Source organism: Gadus morhua, chromosome 17 (genome assembly GCF_902167405.1).
Source record: "Gadus morhua chromosome 17, gadMor3.0, whole genome shotgun sequence".
Lineage (NCBI taxonomy): Eukaryota > Metazoa > Chordata > Actinopteri > Gadiformes > Gadidae > Gadus > Gadus morhua.
This window is the reverse complement of record NC_044064.1, coordinates 15366392-15385068: the sequence shown is the minus strand read 5'-3', so window position 1 is coordinate 15385068 and position 18677 is coordinate 15366392. Positions and strand designations below refer to the sequence as shown.

The following is an 18677-nucleotide window of genomic DNA, read 5'->3' as shown; positions in this document are numbered from 1 at the left end:
CCCAGGATGCATTTCGCATTACGCATTCCTGTTTTAAAATATCAGTGTGTAAGCTATAAAATAGGCTATATAGGAACATTTTAAAAGTATAATCAAGATGGAGGCCTATTCAACATATTTACATACTATTATTTTAAAATGAAAGAGGGGTTTTGTTTTATATAAATTGTTTAAGTCGCTGATGGAGGAAACCCATCGCAACGGAATTCCCGGTCGGATCCATCTGATCGTGTGTGTGTGTGTGTGTGTGTGTGGGTGTGGGTGGGTGTGGGTGTCTGTGTGTGTCTGTGTGTGTTTCTATTGAAATGGCAATCTCATACAATCTTTTTCAAGCCACTGATAACCCTAACCCTGTTTATATGTAGGGTACAGCTGGCTTGCCGTGTGAATACGCATAACTTTTCATTTATATTCATTCAAAATATTAACATAGGACTACTATTTTAAAACTAAAGAAGCTGGTGTTTTGTTTTGTATAATTTGTTTATATTGTTCAGTAGTTAGTTATATGCCTACATGAGGCCGTAGCACAGTTAACAGACGAGCTGAGCTGGTGACGTCATCGAGTCCGCTGCTTCCAATTGCAGGTGCGTACTCCCGTCCTCGGAAGTGTATGAAGGTATTATTGTAGCAAAAGTCTCAAGCATGCGTACACTAAAGTCACAAATGCGTAACAGTAAAGTCACAAATGCGTAACTTAAGTCACAAATGCGTAACAGTAAAGTCACAAATGCGTAACTACAGTCACAAATGCGTAACTAAAGTCACAAATGTGTAACTAAAGTCACAAATGCGTAACAGTAAAGTCACAAATGCGTACCTAAAGTCACAAATGCGTAACTAAAGTCACAAATGCGTAACTAAAGTCACAAATGTGTAACAGTAAAGTTGAAGTCGTAAATATTTATTCTACCATTGTCAACACGAAATAGGGGCTACGAGTTCACAAATCCTTTGTTACGGGTGCACGTCCATCGATACGACTGCACGAATCTGCTGCTACTCTTGTGAACACGACTCTTTTTCTTGTGGGTACGACTCTCTTTTTCCTGTGAGTACTTTTGCTACATGCCTAGGTGGTATATGTGTAGCAAAAGTCATTCGCATGACGTAGAGCGTCCGTGGGCGGGACAAAATTGCATAAACCAATGAAAGTCGCCGGCAGGGGATGCACTTTTCAAACTACACTGGGACCAGTCCAAGATTCCACCTCTTCATTTCTGGAATCTTGACAAGTTCACAGAAGAGAAGACGGCATCCTACACATCAAAGGTGGGTATCTTAAATTATGTTAAATTTCAGTTCAACTGAATTCCCCCCAAAGTAGGCTATTGCATTAACATGCCGCCAGTGTCATTCAATGTATTATAATGGTCGCCATAATATATAATAATATGTTCAGAAATGTCTCGGATCGGCCTACTGCACCGCCTTTGTGAATTTAATTCCCCCCCCCCCCCATCTTTCGAAAAATAGTTTAAATCAACATTCGTTCATTCATTCATTCTACTCGTTGATGACCAACATTTAGAAAAACATCTACTTTTATTTTAGCCTTTTTAGTCTTGGGTGAACGGGGTGAAATCGAAGCGCGCATGCACTCGATGCATGCATCCCGCTTCCGGGGATACTCTTCTTATCGGGTACATTTTAACTACATGGTAATTACATTGGCACGACACCGGCTTCCATCATCTTCTTCGCCACCTTTTTTTAATAAATCGCCGTTTCTCGTTTTACGACGGCGCAAACACGACTATCGGCTACTTAAGGCTCACGGCCCCGGGCCCCCTGGGTAGGCCCCGGTCTCGGGCCTACCCCGAACGCAAAATCGAATTCCAATCCGATTGAAACACGGTTAATGCGACATCAATTGAATAATCTAGGGGTCTTAATCCGACTATGAGAAACCCGATTCGGTCCAATTTTTGTCGGACTAAGGTGTGTAGGCCTATCTTAAAAACCAAATCGGTTTACGTGGAGATATTACATGCTAAATATCTCCAGAATGGTTTGAGCACAAACGTTTAATTTGCCAGCACAAACTAGCACACACGCTTCCACCTATTTTCGAATTATTTGGGGGATGGGGGCAACTTCACACTTCTTATCGCGCCTCATTCGCTACAGTCTCACCCATTGGTAATCAATAAAGTAGGGAGCGCTCTATGCTACATTTTGTTGGAACTCAGTGAAACTAAGTGTTATTGTGTATTTATTTTTGATTTTCCCCTGTATTATCTCATATAGTTTCCTAGTCAGCCAGTTAAAATTTAAATGTATGAATATGGGATTTAAACTATTTTTCGAAAGATGGGGGGGGGGGGGGGAATTAAATTCACAAAGGGGGTGCAGTAGGCCGATCCGAGACATTTCTGAACATATTATTATATATTATGGCGACCATTATAATACATTGAATGACACTGGCGGCATGTTAATGCAATAGCCTACTTTGGGGGGAATTCAGTTGAACTGAAATTTAACATAATTTAAGATACCCACCTTTGACGTGTAGGATGCCGTCTTCTCTTCTGTGAACTTGTCAAGATTCCAGAAATGAAGAGGTGGAATCTTGGACTGGTCCCAGTGTAGTTTGAAAAGTGCATCCCCTGCCGGCGACTTTCATTGGTTTATGCAATTTTGTCCCGCCCACGGACGCTCTACGTCATACGAATGACTTTTGCTACACATATACCACCTAGGCGTGTAGCAAAAGTACTCACAGGAAAAAGAGAGTCGTACCCACAAGAAAAAGAGTCGTGTTCACAAGAGTAGCAGCAGATTCGTGCAGTCGTATCGATGGACGTGCACCCGTAACAAAGGATTTGTGAACTCGTAGCCCCTATTTCGTGTTGACAATGGTAGAATAAATATTTACGACTTCAACTTTACTGTTACACATTTGTGACTTTAGTTACGCATTTGTGACTTTAGTTACGCATTTGTGACTTTAGGTACGCATTTGTGACTTTACTGTTACGCATTTGTGACTTTAGTTACACATTTGTGACTTTAGTTACGCATTTGTGACTGTAGTTACACATTTGTGACTTTACTGTTACGCATTTGTGACTTAAGTTACGCATTTGTGACTTTACTGTTACGCATTTGTGACTTTAGTTACGCATTTGTGACTTTAGTGTACGCATGCTTGAGACTTTTGCTACAATAATACCTTCATAGAAGTGTTTACTTGAAGTCCGGACTTGCCAAGTACGAACTTCCAAGTCCGCGAGTACGTAGTAGGCTACGCGTACTAGGAATTGAGAAACGGCCAAACATTTCCCGTGTGAGAAAAGAAAGTTTAAACTTGTTTCAACGAATCTGCGCATGTCCATGACATTCATACTGAAACTGAAACAATGCTGGGGTGTGGTTTACTGTAAACTACCTCGTCTCCGTTACATGTGTATGCCTACTAAGTTGTTTAGATGCAGTAGACTACGTTAACTGCCGTCTAAACTTAATCTCACTTTTTTTACCCACTTTGCGAAGAATGGAATTTTAGCTTGATCTGAAACTGCGCAAACCTCCTGATTTTTTAGGGCGAGGGTGACCTGAACAACATGTAGCCCTGTACAAAAACCACAAGTTACAGAGCATAAAAAATAATTAACAGTATAATAAAATGCTGTGTTTAATGTTCATAAATAAATAGAGTTCATAATAATAAAATGGGTTAAAATGTGTGCGGATTAAAAGCATAAATATAATACGTTTAATAAAACTATTTACAGTTAAAAGATAAATTAATATAAAGGTCTTTAAGTTTATCAAGGCTAAAATATTTGTGAATTCAGGATATAAAAGAGGAAGAAGCTGTGTTTATGTTTAACTTAACCTTTTACCTGTCACACGTAAATCATTTAATTTGTTTTGTCTTTGGTTGTATTAAAACTTCACAAGCCAATCCGAATAAAGTCTCAACGTGTAAAGGGCGGGACTAGTGCAGCAGGTTAGCGTGGGGAGTAGTGAGCACATGTAGAGAAAGAAACCTGACCGGACTGAGAGCTAAGAGGAGGCATCGTAGTGTGGGAAGCAGTTAAGTTTTATCGTGAGGTCGACTACTCGTGGTCCTGATTTAAACTTCTTTGTGACCTGCAAAAAGGTGAATACGATGTGTATGCCTCCATTGTGCTATATCTAACTGTTATAGTAAGTAAGAGTACTGGATGTGTAACGCGGTTAGCGACGTGCTAGTTAGCGGTAGCATTCTGTGTTAATGTGCCCGCATATCGTAGTTTTGTATTGTGACTTAAGTTAACGCAAAGCTAATGCTAGTTCGATATGAAATAGTGTTTGATATTATGGCTCATTGGATAATATGCTTAAAGGAGCTGGACGTTGGAGAGAGGGGTTTCCAGCAGATGGCCCTGCTGTTTTCTGTGTTTTCTTCCTTGTGACTTCGCCACCGCCATTGCCCACGTGTGTGTTTGGATTGCCACCGCCATTGCCATTATCTTCGTGAGAATATCATCCCCCAATCCCTTTCTGCCCCTACTAATTACACCCTGGATTCGTGAGTACTGATTTACACATTGCACGTGCTTTTATTTTGAGCTCAAGCTGAGTGAAGCGGCCAGTACAGTTTTTAGGCCCCACCGCACACAAGCTTCAACTAACAGGCCTGCAACGGGTTAACCTAATTTAAAGTGTGTTGTTAATTTGATTGTGTGTGGTACATTGAGTTTGCATTGTTGTAAATTGGAGAATCCCGTGCATCTGATTTTATTTATTTTATTTGTTTATTTGTTTTCTTTTCCTAAAATACATTCGACTAGTATTTCATTTTGTGAATAAATATGTGATTGAATACTTTTTACATTTAAAATACAGTTGTGGTGGTCATTTATTAAAATTATCCAACAGTAACATATGAATCAAAGTTGTAGTTTCCTACAACGAGCCCAGGCCCAGTCTTATTGTATTAAAGGGACTCTTACCTTTGTTGCATTTTTACACTTTTTTTGGATAAGGTTAAATTGGTATTAATAAGGTAATAACACTCTAATATGCAAGACAGACCCACCAGGAGTAAAAACAAACAATTATTTTACTCTCATAATATTTAGTGAAAACTTCAACCAATAAAATTCTTCGGACCGAATGACCTTATTGGCCGACAGACCTGTCTGTTTGCTGCATGGATATATAAGGTTTTCCGTCTGCTTCTTGTGGCGGATTCGGGCCCGCGTCATCAAGGCGCGTCCTCAACTAGAGGGTTTGTTTTGATTCCACGGCAGACAGTAGCGAGTAGCGACCGTAGCGACTGACGATGGCAGACCAAAGTGGTCCACGGCGTACTGAAACTGCACCATTCAGTCTGATTAGGGGACTCATCTCGGACTCAGACTCACAGAGTTACCCTCCTCTGGAGCCTCAGGAAGACCTCCAGACTGTTGGCCACCAACTGCACCATTCAGTCCGACAAGGGGACCCGATTCGGCCTCAGAAGCCAAGTGGTCCCGCTCCCCTGGATGATTCTCAGGACCTCCAGACCGTTGGCAACCAACCGCACCACTCAGTCCGATTAGGGGACCCGTTTCGGACTCAGACGCGACGTTGTCCCGCTACTCTGGAGCTCCAGGAAGACCTCAAGACCGTTGGCAACCAACCGCCACACTCAGTCCGATTACGGGACCCATTTCGGACTCAGACGCGACGTTGTCCCGCTACTCTGGAGCTCCAGGAAGACCTCCAGACCGTTGGCAACCAACCGCCACACTCAGTCCGATTACGGGACCCATTTCGGGCTCAGACGCGACGTTGTCCCGCTAATCTGGAGCTCCAGGAAGACCTCCAGACCGTTGGCAAACAACCGCACTATTCAGTCAGATTAGGGGACCCATTTCGGCCTCAGACGCTACGTTGTCCCGCTACTCTGTTTGTAATGCTCATACACGTTTCTATATTATGACCCCTGGGAGTCTAAACATAACCCATGGGAGTCTAAACATAACCCATGGGAGTCTAGAACTTTTGTACTGTAGCGACCCTGGGACAGTTAAATAGTTTGTGTGTTATGTGTTACATTATATTTCGTTGTCCGTTATGCCAGTTATTCTATGTGCATGTATTGTAATGTTCTTCTTGTCAATCAGCGTGGGGGCGAATCATTAGGTCAGCTGGGGTAGGGCCTTGGAAGAACAGGAGGGTGGGGGCCTGCACGCGAGTGAGACCGTGTTGGGGGTTGCCGGGGTAACCGGGGTTTGTTTTGTGTCGGTTTTCTGCCGTTGGTTACAATGTTACGGGTTTCAGTGACCTGGTTTTGGTTCATTAAAACTACCTTCAACTACTAATGACTCGACATCATTATGTCACCGGCGAGGTCGTTACAGTACTCGTTAAAAAATAACGCTTAGTTTTGTACTCTAAAAAATAACGCTTAGGGGGTGGAGCATTGGAGGAAGGCGGGATGATTTGAATGTGCTGTAATTCTCAAATGCAACAAAGGTAAGAGTCCCTTTAACCACTCTAGATTTATTATTTAACTACATGGGACAAGGGTTACATAAATGGAGGCCCCGCTGGGATAATATTAAACTAAAATGAATTAGACAAGCAAAAGTAACATGACCCCACAACTTTAAGAGCATTTATTTAAAGTAATGTGCTAACAGTAACTAGAAGTAATTAAAGTAAAGTACAACAATGGCAGTCCTAGCAAACAGTCCATCACAACGTGAGCTAATTTACTGGTGCAAAGGAGAATCAATAGATTTAAAGCATGCCTTCCTGTTACATGGAGTGCCTGAAGGTGTTTCAAGAGAAGACATTGAAGAAACAGCAGGGACCATCAAAGCTTGGGGAAGAGTTAGAGTTAAGGGAAAAATGTTTCACCATCAACAGCAATCGCTGATGGTGTTATGTGAGTGTCGTGAAGAGATCGACCCCTCTAAAATCCCACCTGAGATAATGCCTATAAGTGGAGGAAGTAGTTGGAAAACTGTCTGCTACACAGAGCCTCAGCTTGATAACTTTGAAGAGAAGCTACTTACCTTTTTGCAGAGTGAAGGGAGAACCTTGGAGGACATCCAAGGTCTATGTTCCCCCACCAAAGAAAGTAAAAGCAACCCTGAAGACATCATCCGTGCAGTCGGTGATGTTATGAGCAGAACAAACAAACAACCTGACAGTCACCCATACAGACGTCTGCGGACATTCTCCGGGATCAGTCCCACTCCCACTGGAGAAGAGACCTTAGACAACTGGTTGGAGCAAGCAACACTCTTAGTAGAGGAAGTTGAGTGCTCGGACAAAGAGAAACGACGTCGGATACTGGAAAGTCTCAAAGGGCCCGCCTTTGAGATCATTCAAGCTGTGCGCATGACTCAACCTGATGCTAGCCCACGTGAGTACATAGAGGCTATAGAGAGCATTTTTGGTACAGTAGAGTCCTCAGAAGAACTATATCTGTCGTTCAGAGCCCTCCACCAACAGCCTGGTGAGCGTCTGTCTGAGTTCCTACGAAGAGTAGAGAGATCTCTTGTCAAAGTAGTACAAGGAGGTGGCTTACCTGTTAGCGCTGCCAACAGCACTCGTTTAGAGCAGCTTCTTAGAGGGTCCACCTCTGAACTCATGTTGTTACAGTTGAAAATTAGGGAGCGGAGTAGTAATCCCCCTACATTCTTGAACCTGTTAAGAGAAGTGATGGAAGAGGAAGGTCGCCAGTCAGCCAGACAAAGCCAAGTGTCACACCTGCGTCCTCAGCGTGTACGCACCGTCCAAGCTGAAAAGGAGAAAGAACCTGAATCAGTCTCTAGGAGTGAACTGCAAGCTCGGATTCAAGAATTGAGAGCGCAGTTAGAGCAGAGAAGCAACCCACAACCTCAGCCACCATCTGATGAGTCCTTTAACGGTCTTACAGAGAAACAAAAACAGAGAAATGAGTCACAGAGTGAACTGCAATCACTAAAGAAACAAGTGAAAGCACTAGAAAGTAAAATGAGTGTAATGGCAGTGAATTACACATCAGAACAAACACCCCAGCCACACCGATACAAAGCAGCTACGGGTTACAAGCCCGCTCATTCCAGAGTCTCCTCTCCCCGACAAGACAATGATGAGTTTTTCTGTTATCGGTGTGGGGAAAATGGCCACATAGCCACCAGATGTACTGCCCCTGAGAATCTTCAGAAAGTCATTAGAAAGCTCATACGCTTGGCGCGTGTTTCCCCTCTTTCCCACAAAGAGAACCCGCAGCCTGCAGCTGAAGAACACTTTGTAGCTAGAACCAATAAGGTTGAAGTCCCAGAGAACAACACTGACTTACCTGAAGGTCTTGTAGGTCCATCATTTATTCACACCATCAAAGTAAATGATGTAGTCTGCGATGCTCTCATCGACAGTGGGTCCAATGTGACTATCATCTTTGAAAGCTGGTATAACAAACACTTACTTGATGTCCCGATAAAACCCCTCTCTGGCCTTGGACTCTGGGGCCTTGCTGACACTGAGTATCCTTACAAAGGATATGTTGTTGTTGAGATGGAGTTTTCAGAAGAGATCACTGGTGTGACGGGACGAGTAGAAGTGCTCGCCTTGATTTGTCCTGAGCCAAGAAACCAACAACAAACCCCTGTGCTGGTTGGAACCAACACATCTCTGTTCCGCCGCCTATGGGAACTGGCGAAGACAAAAGGTGACGAGAACACTGTGTACTCAATGAGAATACAGTCTGTTTATGCCCCTGTTAAAGCACAAGAGCAGTCAACAAAAAATGAAGTTTTGGGACAGATAAAGTGGGAAGGACCCGGTTCACTCTCCATTGCTCCAGGTGCAAAGTACTATGCAACGTGCAAAGTGGAAAGACAGAGTGCCCCGTCCAAGGATCTTGTACTGATCGATGCACCCACTGACCAGTTGCTCCCCAACAGTTTGCTGGTACAGCCTGGTGTGCTCTCAGACGCCAACATAGACAACAACAGTTTCACTGTCCTCATTCAAAATGAGTCCAAAAAGACAACTTCAATCCCAGTTGGGACCGTTGTTGCTGAGATGTATGCTGTGGACACAGCTACCCCAGTCAGGCCTTCCGACCTCACAGCTGAAACCATAGACCCAAGTCTCTTTAATTTCGGAGACTCTCCCATTCCCAAAGAGTGGAAGAGTCAGCTTCAGCAGAAGTTAGCTGAGAGGCGGAATGTTTTCTCACTCCATGAGTGGGAGGTTGGTCGTGCAAAGGGTGTTGAACACCACATACGCCTGCATGACCCCAGACCCTTCAGGGAAAGGTCAAGGAGACTAGCCCCTGCAGACATAGACGATGTGCGGCGGCACATACAACAACTGCTGGCAGCTGGAATTATCACAGAGTCCCGTAGCCCATACGCCTCACCGATCGTTGTAGTGCGCAAAAAGAATGGGAGTATAAGAATCTGTATTGACTACAGAACACTCAACAACCGCACCACACCAGACCAGTACACAATGCCACGCATTGACGACGCCTTGGATTCTCTCTCCGGCAGCCAATGGTTCTCAGTCTTAGATCTGCGCAGTGGCTATTACCAGATAGAGATGGCTCCGGAGGACAAAGAGAAGACAGCGTTCATTTGCCCTCTTGGTTTCTATCAATTTGAGCGCATGCCACAAGGAGTCACAGGAGCGCCGGCAACGTTTCAGCGCTTAATGGAAAAAGCTGTTGGTGATATGCATCTTCTGGAAGCTCTCGTGTACTTGGATGATATCATCATTTTCGGCAAGACACTTGAAGAGCATGAGCAACGTCTTTTCAAGGTACTGGATCGACTAGAGGAGGTCGGATTGAAGGTTTCTATTGACAAATGTCAATTCTGCCAGCCTGAGGTTAGGTATGTGGGTCACATCGTTTCTGCTAATGGAATAGCTACTGATCCAGACAAAGTGGAAGTAGTCAAGCATTGGAAAGAGCCCACTCACCTGAAACCTCTGAAGTCCTTCCTCGGATTTTGCAGTTACTATCGAAGGTTCATTGCAAATTACTCTGCCATTGTCCGTCCTCTTTCTGAGCTCACCAAGGGTTATGCCCCCACTTGGAAAGACCCCAATTTCAAAAAGAGTGTCGACCCAAGCAAAGTCTATTTCAAGCCATCAGAGCTTTTCGGAGAACGGTGGACTCAGGCCTGCCAGGCCGCTTTTGAGCGTATCCGTGACTGTTTGATCAATGCCCCAGTGTTAGCATTCGCTGACCCCACTAAGACGTACATCTTACATGTGGACGCCAGTATGAATGGCCTAGGCGCTGTCCTGAACCAGGAATATCCTGAGGGCCTCCGACCAGTAGCTTTCGCCAGTCGGAAGCTTAAAGACTCAGAGCACAACTATCCAGTCCATCAATTGGAATTTCTGGCATTAAAATGGGCTGTCGTGGACAAGTTTCACGATTACTTGTATGGAGCTAAGTTTACTGTAAGAACTGACAACAACCCATTAACATATGTGTTGACCTCTGCCAAACTCAGTGCAGTCGGACATCGTTGGCTTGCTGCCCTTGCCACCTACGAGTTCACCATCCAATACCGACCTGGGAGGCAAAATATCGATGCTGACTTGTTGTCTCGACAATACTCTCCAGAGGAGGCTAAAGAGTGGACTAGTGTCCCACCTGCTGGCATCAAAGCCCTCTGCAAGCGAGCCTGCATCAGTGGAGAGGCTGATGTGCCCGACAGATTGGTGGACCAGTTGGGAGCTCCTGCTGCAGCTGTACCAGGAGCTTATGTGTTCCCAGTGAACCTTAGCATGAACGTGCTGGATCAGCTAAGTCCGAAAGATATCCAGGCATCACAAGACATGGACCCAACAATTGGGCCATTAAAGAAGGCACTGGAAAAGAATAAAGGGCTGACACGCTCAAAAAATGATTCACCTGAGACTGTGTTGCTCTTACGCGAAAGCCGAAAGTTGGAATTAAAGGATGGATTACTCTACAGAGTAAAAGAAAAAACATGCGGAAAACAGATCAAACAACTTGTCTTACCAGCCAGATACCGCCCAATGGTGTTAAGGTCTCTACATGATGAGTGCGGACACATGGGAATGGAACGCACTACCGAACTGATCAAAGACAGATTTTATTGGCCGCGAATGACAGCTGAGGTTGAGCAGTACATTCGAACCTGTGGTAGATGTATCTCCAGGAAGACACTCCCTCAGCATGCCTCGCCCTTGAATCAAATAACAAGTAATGGCCCTCTAGATTTAGTCTGCATTGACTTTTTGCAGATAGAGCCTGACTCTAGAGGTGTTGCTAATGTGTTAGTAGTGACAGACCATTATACACGTTACGCACAAGCATTTGCTACAAAAGATCAAAAGGCTATCACCGTTGCAAGAGTATTGTGGGAGAAGTATTTTGTGCACTACGGCCTACCTGCACGGATACACTCGGATCAAGGACGAGATTTTGAAAGTCGCCTGATCAAAGAACTCTTGTCCATGCTTGGGGTTCGGAAGTCAAGAACATCCCCCTATCACCCACAAGGGGACGCACAACCAGAAAGGTTCAATAGAACACTTTTAGCAATGCTTGGTACCCTGGACACTGTAAAGAAACAAAGTTGGAGTCAACATATCACCCACCTGGTACATGCATACAATTGCACCAAGAATGATTCCACAGGATACTCCCCTTATCATCTCATGTTTGGAAGGGAGGCAAGGTTACCCATTGACATCTGTTTTGGGATCTCGCCAAATGGTGAAAGTGAAACCTCTTACCAACAGTACGTCGCCAGGATGAGGAAAGAGTTACAAAAAGCCTACCAACTGGCATCTGACGCCGCTACAAAGAGTCATCTGAAAAACAAAGCTCGCTATGACCAGCGTGTGAGAGATTCACCTTTGGAGAAAGGTGACAGAATTCTCATTCAGAATTTGGGTCTAAAAGGCAAGCATAAACTCCAAGATCGATGGAAATCAACACCATATGTTGTTGTGGAGAAGTTGCCTAATCTGCCTGTTTACAAGGTCAAACCAGAGCATGGTACAGGTGTGGTAAAAACTCTTCATCGAGACCACCTGTTGCCCATCGGGTACATGGTTAGGTTGTCTAACCAATCAGATGATACAAACTCTGCTCGGAGACCTGTAACAAGAGCTCAACTTACCCGGAAACATCTATCAACCAAGTCTGAAGAAAGTGACACAGAGTCCTCAGGCTCAGAGTTTGAAACTGTCCACAATCCTCCAGATTTTGATGTGGATGAGGTCAGGAAACGATTAAACATGATAGATCAACCTGTGGAGGATGAACAGAGTCAGAGTTCTGAAGAAAGTGAAAACTCTGAAGAGGAAAACTGTGAAGCTGCAGAAAATCAACAACTTACAGAAACGGAGTATGAGGAACCGCCTGAAGGTGCTGCACGTCCTCTGTCACACTCTTATGTCCAAGAGACATATACTGAATCTGCGGAAGATTTGCAAGATTCAGAAGAGGGAGCAAGCTCACCTCTGTTAAACAGAGCCAGACGTGATAAAGCTGCCAAAAGCGCTAGAAGTGAAAGTGAAAGGTTTTCTACAATCCGGAAATCCCTGAGAAAACCAAAGCCATCTATGAGATTCACTTATGAGAGACCTGGTCATCCATCTTGTGAACCAGTTACCATCATGCACCATGGCATGGTCATCCAACTCAAGTTAAACCCTCCAAACCAAGACAACAAATCAAGGAAAAAGTCCAAAACATCCAAAAGGTACATGGAGGAGGAGAACAAAAAACACCCTTCCAAGTTGAAGAGAGACAAAAGGTGTGATGAGGACATCTACACGTTCAGAAGAGGGAGGGTGTAGCTCTGTACAAAAATCTTCCAAGTTAAAGAGAGACAAAAGGTGTGATGAGGACATCTACACGTTCAGAAGAGGGAGGGTGTAGCCCTGTACAAAAACCACAAGTTACAGAGCATAAAAAATAATTAACAGTATAATAAAATGCTGTGTTTAATGTTCATAAATAAATAGAGTTCATAATAATAAAATGGGTTAAAATGTGTGCGGATTAAAAGCATAAATATAATACGTTTAATAAAACTATTTACAGTTAAAAGATAAATTAATATAAAGGTCTTTAAGTTTATCAAGGCTAAAATATTTGTGAATTCAGGATATAAAAGAGGAAGAAGCTGTGTTTATGTTTAACTTAACCTTTTACCTGTCACACGTAAATCATTTAATTTGTTTTGTCTTTGGTTGTATTAAAACTTCACAAGCCAATCCGAATAAAGTCTCAACGTGTAAAGGGCGGGACTAGTGCAGCAGGTTAGCGTGGGGAGTAGTGAGCACATGTAGAGAAAGAAACCTGACCGGACTGAGAGCTAAGAGGAGGCATCGTAGTGTGGGAAGCAGTTAAGTTTTATCGTGAGGTCGACTACTCGTGGTCCTGATTTAAACTTCTTTGTGACCTGCAAAAAGGTGAATACGATGTGTATGCCTCCATTGTGCTATATCTAACTGTTATAGTAAGTAAGAGTACTGGATGTGTAACGCGGTTAGCGACGTGCTAGTTAGCGGTAGCATTCTGTGTTAATGTGCCCGCATATCGTAGTTTTGTATTGTGACTTAAGTTAACGCAAAGCTAATGCTAGTTCGATATGAAATAGTGTTTGATATTATGGCTCATTGGATAATATGCTTAAAGGAGCTGGACGTTGGAGAGAGGGGTTTCCAGCAGATGGCCCTGCTGTTTTCTGTGTTTTCTTCCTTGTGACTTCGCCACCGCCATTGCCCACGTGTGTGTTTGGATTGCCACCGCCATTGCCATTATCTTCGTGAGAATATCATCCCCCAATCCCTTTCTGCCCCTACTAATTACACCCTGGATTCGTGAGTACTGATTTACACATTGCACGTGCTTTTATTTTGAGCTCAAGCTGAGTGAAGCGGCCAGTACAGTTTTTAGGCCCCACCGCACACAAGCTTCAACTAACAGGCCTGCAACGGGTTAACCTAATTTAAAGTGTGTTGTTAATTTGATTGTGTGTGGTACATTGAGTTTGCATTGTTGTAAATTGGAGAATCCCGTGCATCTGATTTTATTTATTTTATTTGTTTATTTGTTTTCTTTTCCTAAAATACATTCGACTAGTATTTCATTTTGTGAATAAATATGTGATTGAATACTTTTTACATTTAAAATACAGTTGTGGTGGTCATTTATTAAAATTATCCAACAGTAACATATGAATCAAAGTTGTAGTTTCCTACAACGAGCCCAGGCCCAGTCTTATTGTATTAACCACTCTAGATTTATTATTTAACTACATGGGACAAGGGTTACAAACAGATAAACGACGATAGGAAAGAATAATATTGAGAAAGAAATACTCAATATGGAGTCAGGTAAGGTGGATTTATCTTCAGAAGCTCAGTCATTAAGTGAATCGTATATTGTTGCTGACATGAACATTTAGATAAGGTTCCGTAGGTTGGGGGCTGTTTCTTTTCCACCCATAGATGTACCTATAGGGGCATCTACGGATTGTCAAATCGACTAACCTTTATGCATCCTTTCCTTAATCTTTGTGGAAAACGTCGTCAGGGCCTACGGAATGTCAAATATCCTTAGCTTTATTCCTCTTTTCCTTAACCTTTGTGGAAAACGTCATCGCGTCAAGGAGAGATGAAAATGTGCCTCCTTTAGAACATAGGAAAAGACAGCACTGTTGACAATTAATTCGATTCCCCTTATCCTAAGAGAATTCCTGCCCCGTAGCGTCTAGTGAAACTACATTTTCCGAAGATGGACTAAAACAAGCGCTCTTTCAATCCATGCGCGGGTCAAGGGGGGGTGAAAAGTTGCTTTCTTTCAAAAATAGGAAAAGACAGCACTGTTAAAAATGATTTCGAACCACCTTCCCTCCAAGTAGGCTATTATAATATATAGCCTACCACAAAAACACATCTGACGTATGTCAGGGGAAAAAAGAATGTGTGCGTGTGTGTGTGTGTGTGTTTGTGTGGGGGTGGGGGATTTAAGATACGTGACACATGCTCTGTATTCTGCAGACCACTTTTGAACTAGTTCTTCGTTGTTCTGGTGAGTCTGCGTGCATGCTATGCGTAGGCTGAATCGCAATCGCTTCAAGACAAATCTGATTTGCCAATAGGGCCTACACATTGAGGATAAATGAAATAATTTTAAAATAACTAAAATATCATAACTGATATCCAACATCATATAGTCTTGTTTATTTTACGAAACAAAAACAAATTCTTAAAGTATTTTCGATAGATGTGCCTTTACAGAAATGTGAAATGTTATCTAATAAATATCTTTAATCTTTACTTGCGTCATTCTTCATTTTGTGGTTAATTAAAATGTTGTAAAAACGTATTTTTAATCAAACAAAAGGATAACGATTATTATAAAATAATGACTAATTGCTTCACACGGACACGCACACAAACACAACCATTTTCCGTGAGTGAAAAGAAAGTTTCAACCAGGTCCATGGGTTCGACACGTAGGCCTAGGTTTAAAAACAAATCTGCGCATACTGAAACTTGAACAATTCTGGGGTGTAGTTTACGGAATCTCATAGATACATAGGCCTATCCATGAGTCACGTGTCCATCACATATCAAATTGTTTAGATGCAGTAGACTACGCCAACTGCTGTCTCACCTTAATCTCACTTTTTTACTCACTTTACGAAGAAAGGGATTTTAGCCTGACCTGAAACTGCGCGATAGTCATATATTTTCTTAAAATCAATGACTGCTACACGGCGATTTGTCCGTGTGATTTATATCATTTACACAGCATTGTAGCCTATAAGTCAGGTAGGCCTACATAGACCTTGTTGTTGGGATGTATGAAGAAGCATAAATTAGGCTTTTCAATTACATAACGTTAAGCCTAAAATAATCTAAACATTAGGAAAATAACAGCATGTCCATGCATCCAAAACTTGATTAGGCCTACTACATTTATTAAGCATTTAACTATGAAACTGTCAATTTTAGATATATGTGCCCATTACTGGCAGCTTCCAGCAGTTATTTGTTGGCAAGGAATTGCCTGTAAATCTGTGTGCACTCTTTTGCAATATTTACACAAATCTGCAGTTCTGCTTTTTTGTCAAGGTCCAGGCAGTTTCTTCTTTCTTGCATTCTTCCAGGCTGAGGTCATCGTAGAGATCCACTTCTTATAATACATTTACAAATCAATGCATTTGTCTAATCACATGGCCAAAACAAGGTCTCAAGGTTTCTGGCAAAAGTTGCCCAGTGGCCAGCGGTGGTATTCCAATACTAGAAAGAGAGACCCAGGAGACCCTGTATTCAAGAACAATGCTCGAAATCTATTAAACCATGAACTGAACATTTTTTAAACTGGGAATTTACCGTTAATATTATATAACTATTTAAGTGTTAGATAACTCACCCCAAGATTAAGAAAGTAATTTTAGGACAAGACGGTGCAATATAATTGATAGCTTGTGTAATGTTCCACCCACAGGAGCAACGGGACCGTGTCCAACCGACATGGGAGAGAATGATCCAGAAGAAGTGCTGAGACTGATCCTGATTGGAAACACGGGGTCTGGGAAGAGCGCCTCAGGGAACACCATCCTTGGCCAGGCTGTCCAAGGAGGGCCCTTCGAGTCCATTTGTAGCCCAGCCTCCGTGACACAAGTCTGCCAGCTGGAGACCTCTGGATACCATGTTGAGGAGGATGCGAAGAGCAGGTCAAGCAGGAGGAGCAAGAGGAAGAAGGTGGCGGTGGTGGACATGCCAGGTTTTGGAGACACACACCTGACCCAGGAACAGATCATCACGGAGGTCAGCAAAAGCATGACCCTGACGGCCCCTGGCCCACACGCCTTCCTCCTGGTGGTCAAGCTGGAACACAACCCAGAGGAGGGGAAAAGGGCCGTCGATATGATAGCTGAGGTATTTGGTGAAGTGGTGCTCCGCAAATACACAGTGGTGCTGTTCGCCTGGGGAGATGACCTGGAGGGGCTGATAGAGGAGTTTCTGTCCATTTCTGATGACTTCAGGGATTTGATTCACAGGTGTGGAGGCAGGTACCACGTATTCAACAACAAGGATGAAAGTGATGTGCAGCAAGTTCCCGAGCTGCTGGAAAAGGTGGAGAAGGTTGTGGATTTAAACGGTGGAGGGTGTTATACCAACGCCATGTACCAGGAGGCAGCAAAGAAGAAAAAATGCAGTATCTCTTAGGCCAGGCCAATGTGTTAAGATGAATAAATATTAGAACATCTTCATTCATCTATTGAATTTTAAAATATATCAATAAGTCAATCTTAAAGAGCTCCAATCAGTAACGGTAACAAATTACAAAAAGAACGAAAAAGTTACTTTTCTTTTTTTAATCGCAGCCTTTGCGATTTGCATATCGCCTTATATTACATCGTAATATCGATTTGAAATTGATTAATCGTTCACCCCTACTTTAAAGCATATGGCCATTGGGGCCGGAGGGTTTGCGAGGGTCCAGAGGGTTTACGATCCAGATTTTTCAAATGCTTCCCCTCTACCACGACCGCTTCACCTTTACCTCTGCCTGTTGTTTTATGTATATCAGGGTCATTTGGACCGTGATATATTTTTTGTATTTTTGAATATTGGGGCACTCAGTCTGGTTGAAAAGCGGGGGCAGAACTGCAAAAGGCTCTCGTGCCCTCTTGTAAGGGAAGCAGACGGACGACTAGATGAAAAGGAGTACAGGGGGGAGTGGAGGAGCGGCTTGACATCTTGTCTCTCCCCTGTTGCTTAACTTATCTTTACGTTCCTAGTTTTCACTTCACTTCGAGATGTGCCTGATCATTGGCTTGAGTTAATATTCAACATCAGATGGGTTCTTGGTTTTACAGTTGATTCAATCCTGCATAAAACTGGCTTCATATATGTTTTTATTTTCATGATTTATTCACTGGAAAATAATCAATTAAGGATGTATTGACTTCACAGTCACATATATAACTTGCATATTTTAAATCAATAAACATATAATTTCCTGTACTGACTGGAAAAAAATTTGTCTCAAAAAAACATTTAAAAACATCATATAGAGTTAACTGGGACTTTATCAATACTTAGAAGTACTTTTATCATTCAATTTTAACCCGTTGTCAAATCTTTTTCAAAATTATATTTTTAGAAACATTTTCTATCGCAATCAGGATCTTGAAAATATAAAGAAAATATAATATTACATAAATATAATATAAGAATACTTTACAACATATACAGTATGTCATTAATATTCTGCCGCCCTCGCCCCCCCCCCCCCCCCCCCCACACACACACACACAATGTTCACACACAAAGTCCAATTTTTGCCATGCATGAGTTTTTGTTTTTGAAAAGGTAAGTGTAAAAACTAAGCGTAATGCATTCACTTGAGAAAATATAATATTACATGAATATAATATAAGAATACTTTACAACATATACAGTATGTCATTAATATACTGCCGCCCTCGCCCCCCCCCCCCCCTAACCCTAATGCATTCACTTGAGAAAATTAATTCTACTGTGATTTTTCTGAATTGATGAGACCTCAAAATCGTTCATGAAACTCTCCTGCTTGGAGTATGTTTTCCGGTGTTAATATATACCCAAAGGGGATATATTAACGCCTCTGAAGAATCCCGGGAGGCTTACACCATCAACCACCTCTCTGGGCGGGCGCGTCTTTGGGGCACAGCTGAGTGGCAGAGAGGGACCCCCAC

General features: G+C 42.7%; 1 protein-coding gene across 2 annotated transcripts; it reads left to right on the top strand.

The window, feature by feature from the left end:
* The first annotated feature begins 545 nt into the window (after window positions 1-545).
* Window positions 546-17964, top strand: LOC115529807 (GTPase IMAP family member 9-like). Of its 2 annotated transcripts, XM_030338892.1 has the most exons (3): window positions 3211-3571; window positions 14261-14316; window positions 16439-17964. In XM_030338892.1, exons 2-3 carry the CDS (start codon window positions 14307-14309, stop codon window positions 17161-17163), a joined length of 735 nt encoding a protein of 244 aa, XP_030194752.1. In that variant the 5' UTR covers window positions 3211-3571; window positions 14261-14306; the 3' UTR covers window positions 17164-17964. The 2 variants fall into 2 exon arrangements, with proteins under 2 accessions (XP_030194753.1, XP_030194752.1); XM_030338893.1 differs by lacking the exons at window positions 3211-3571; window positions 14261-14316 and adding an exon at window positions 546-587.
* Window positions 17965-18677: the final 713 nt, after the last annotated feature.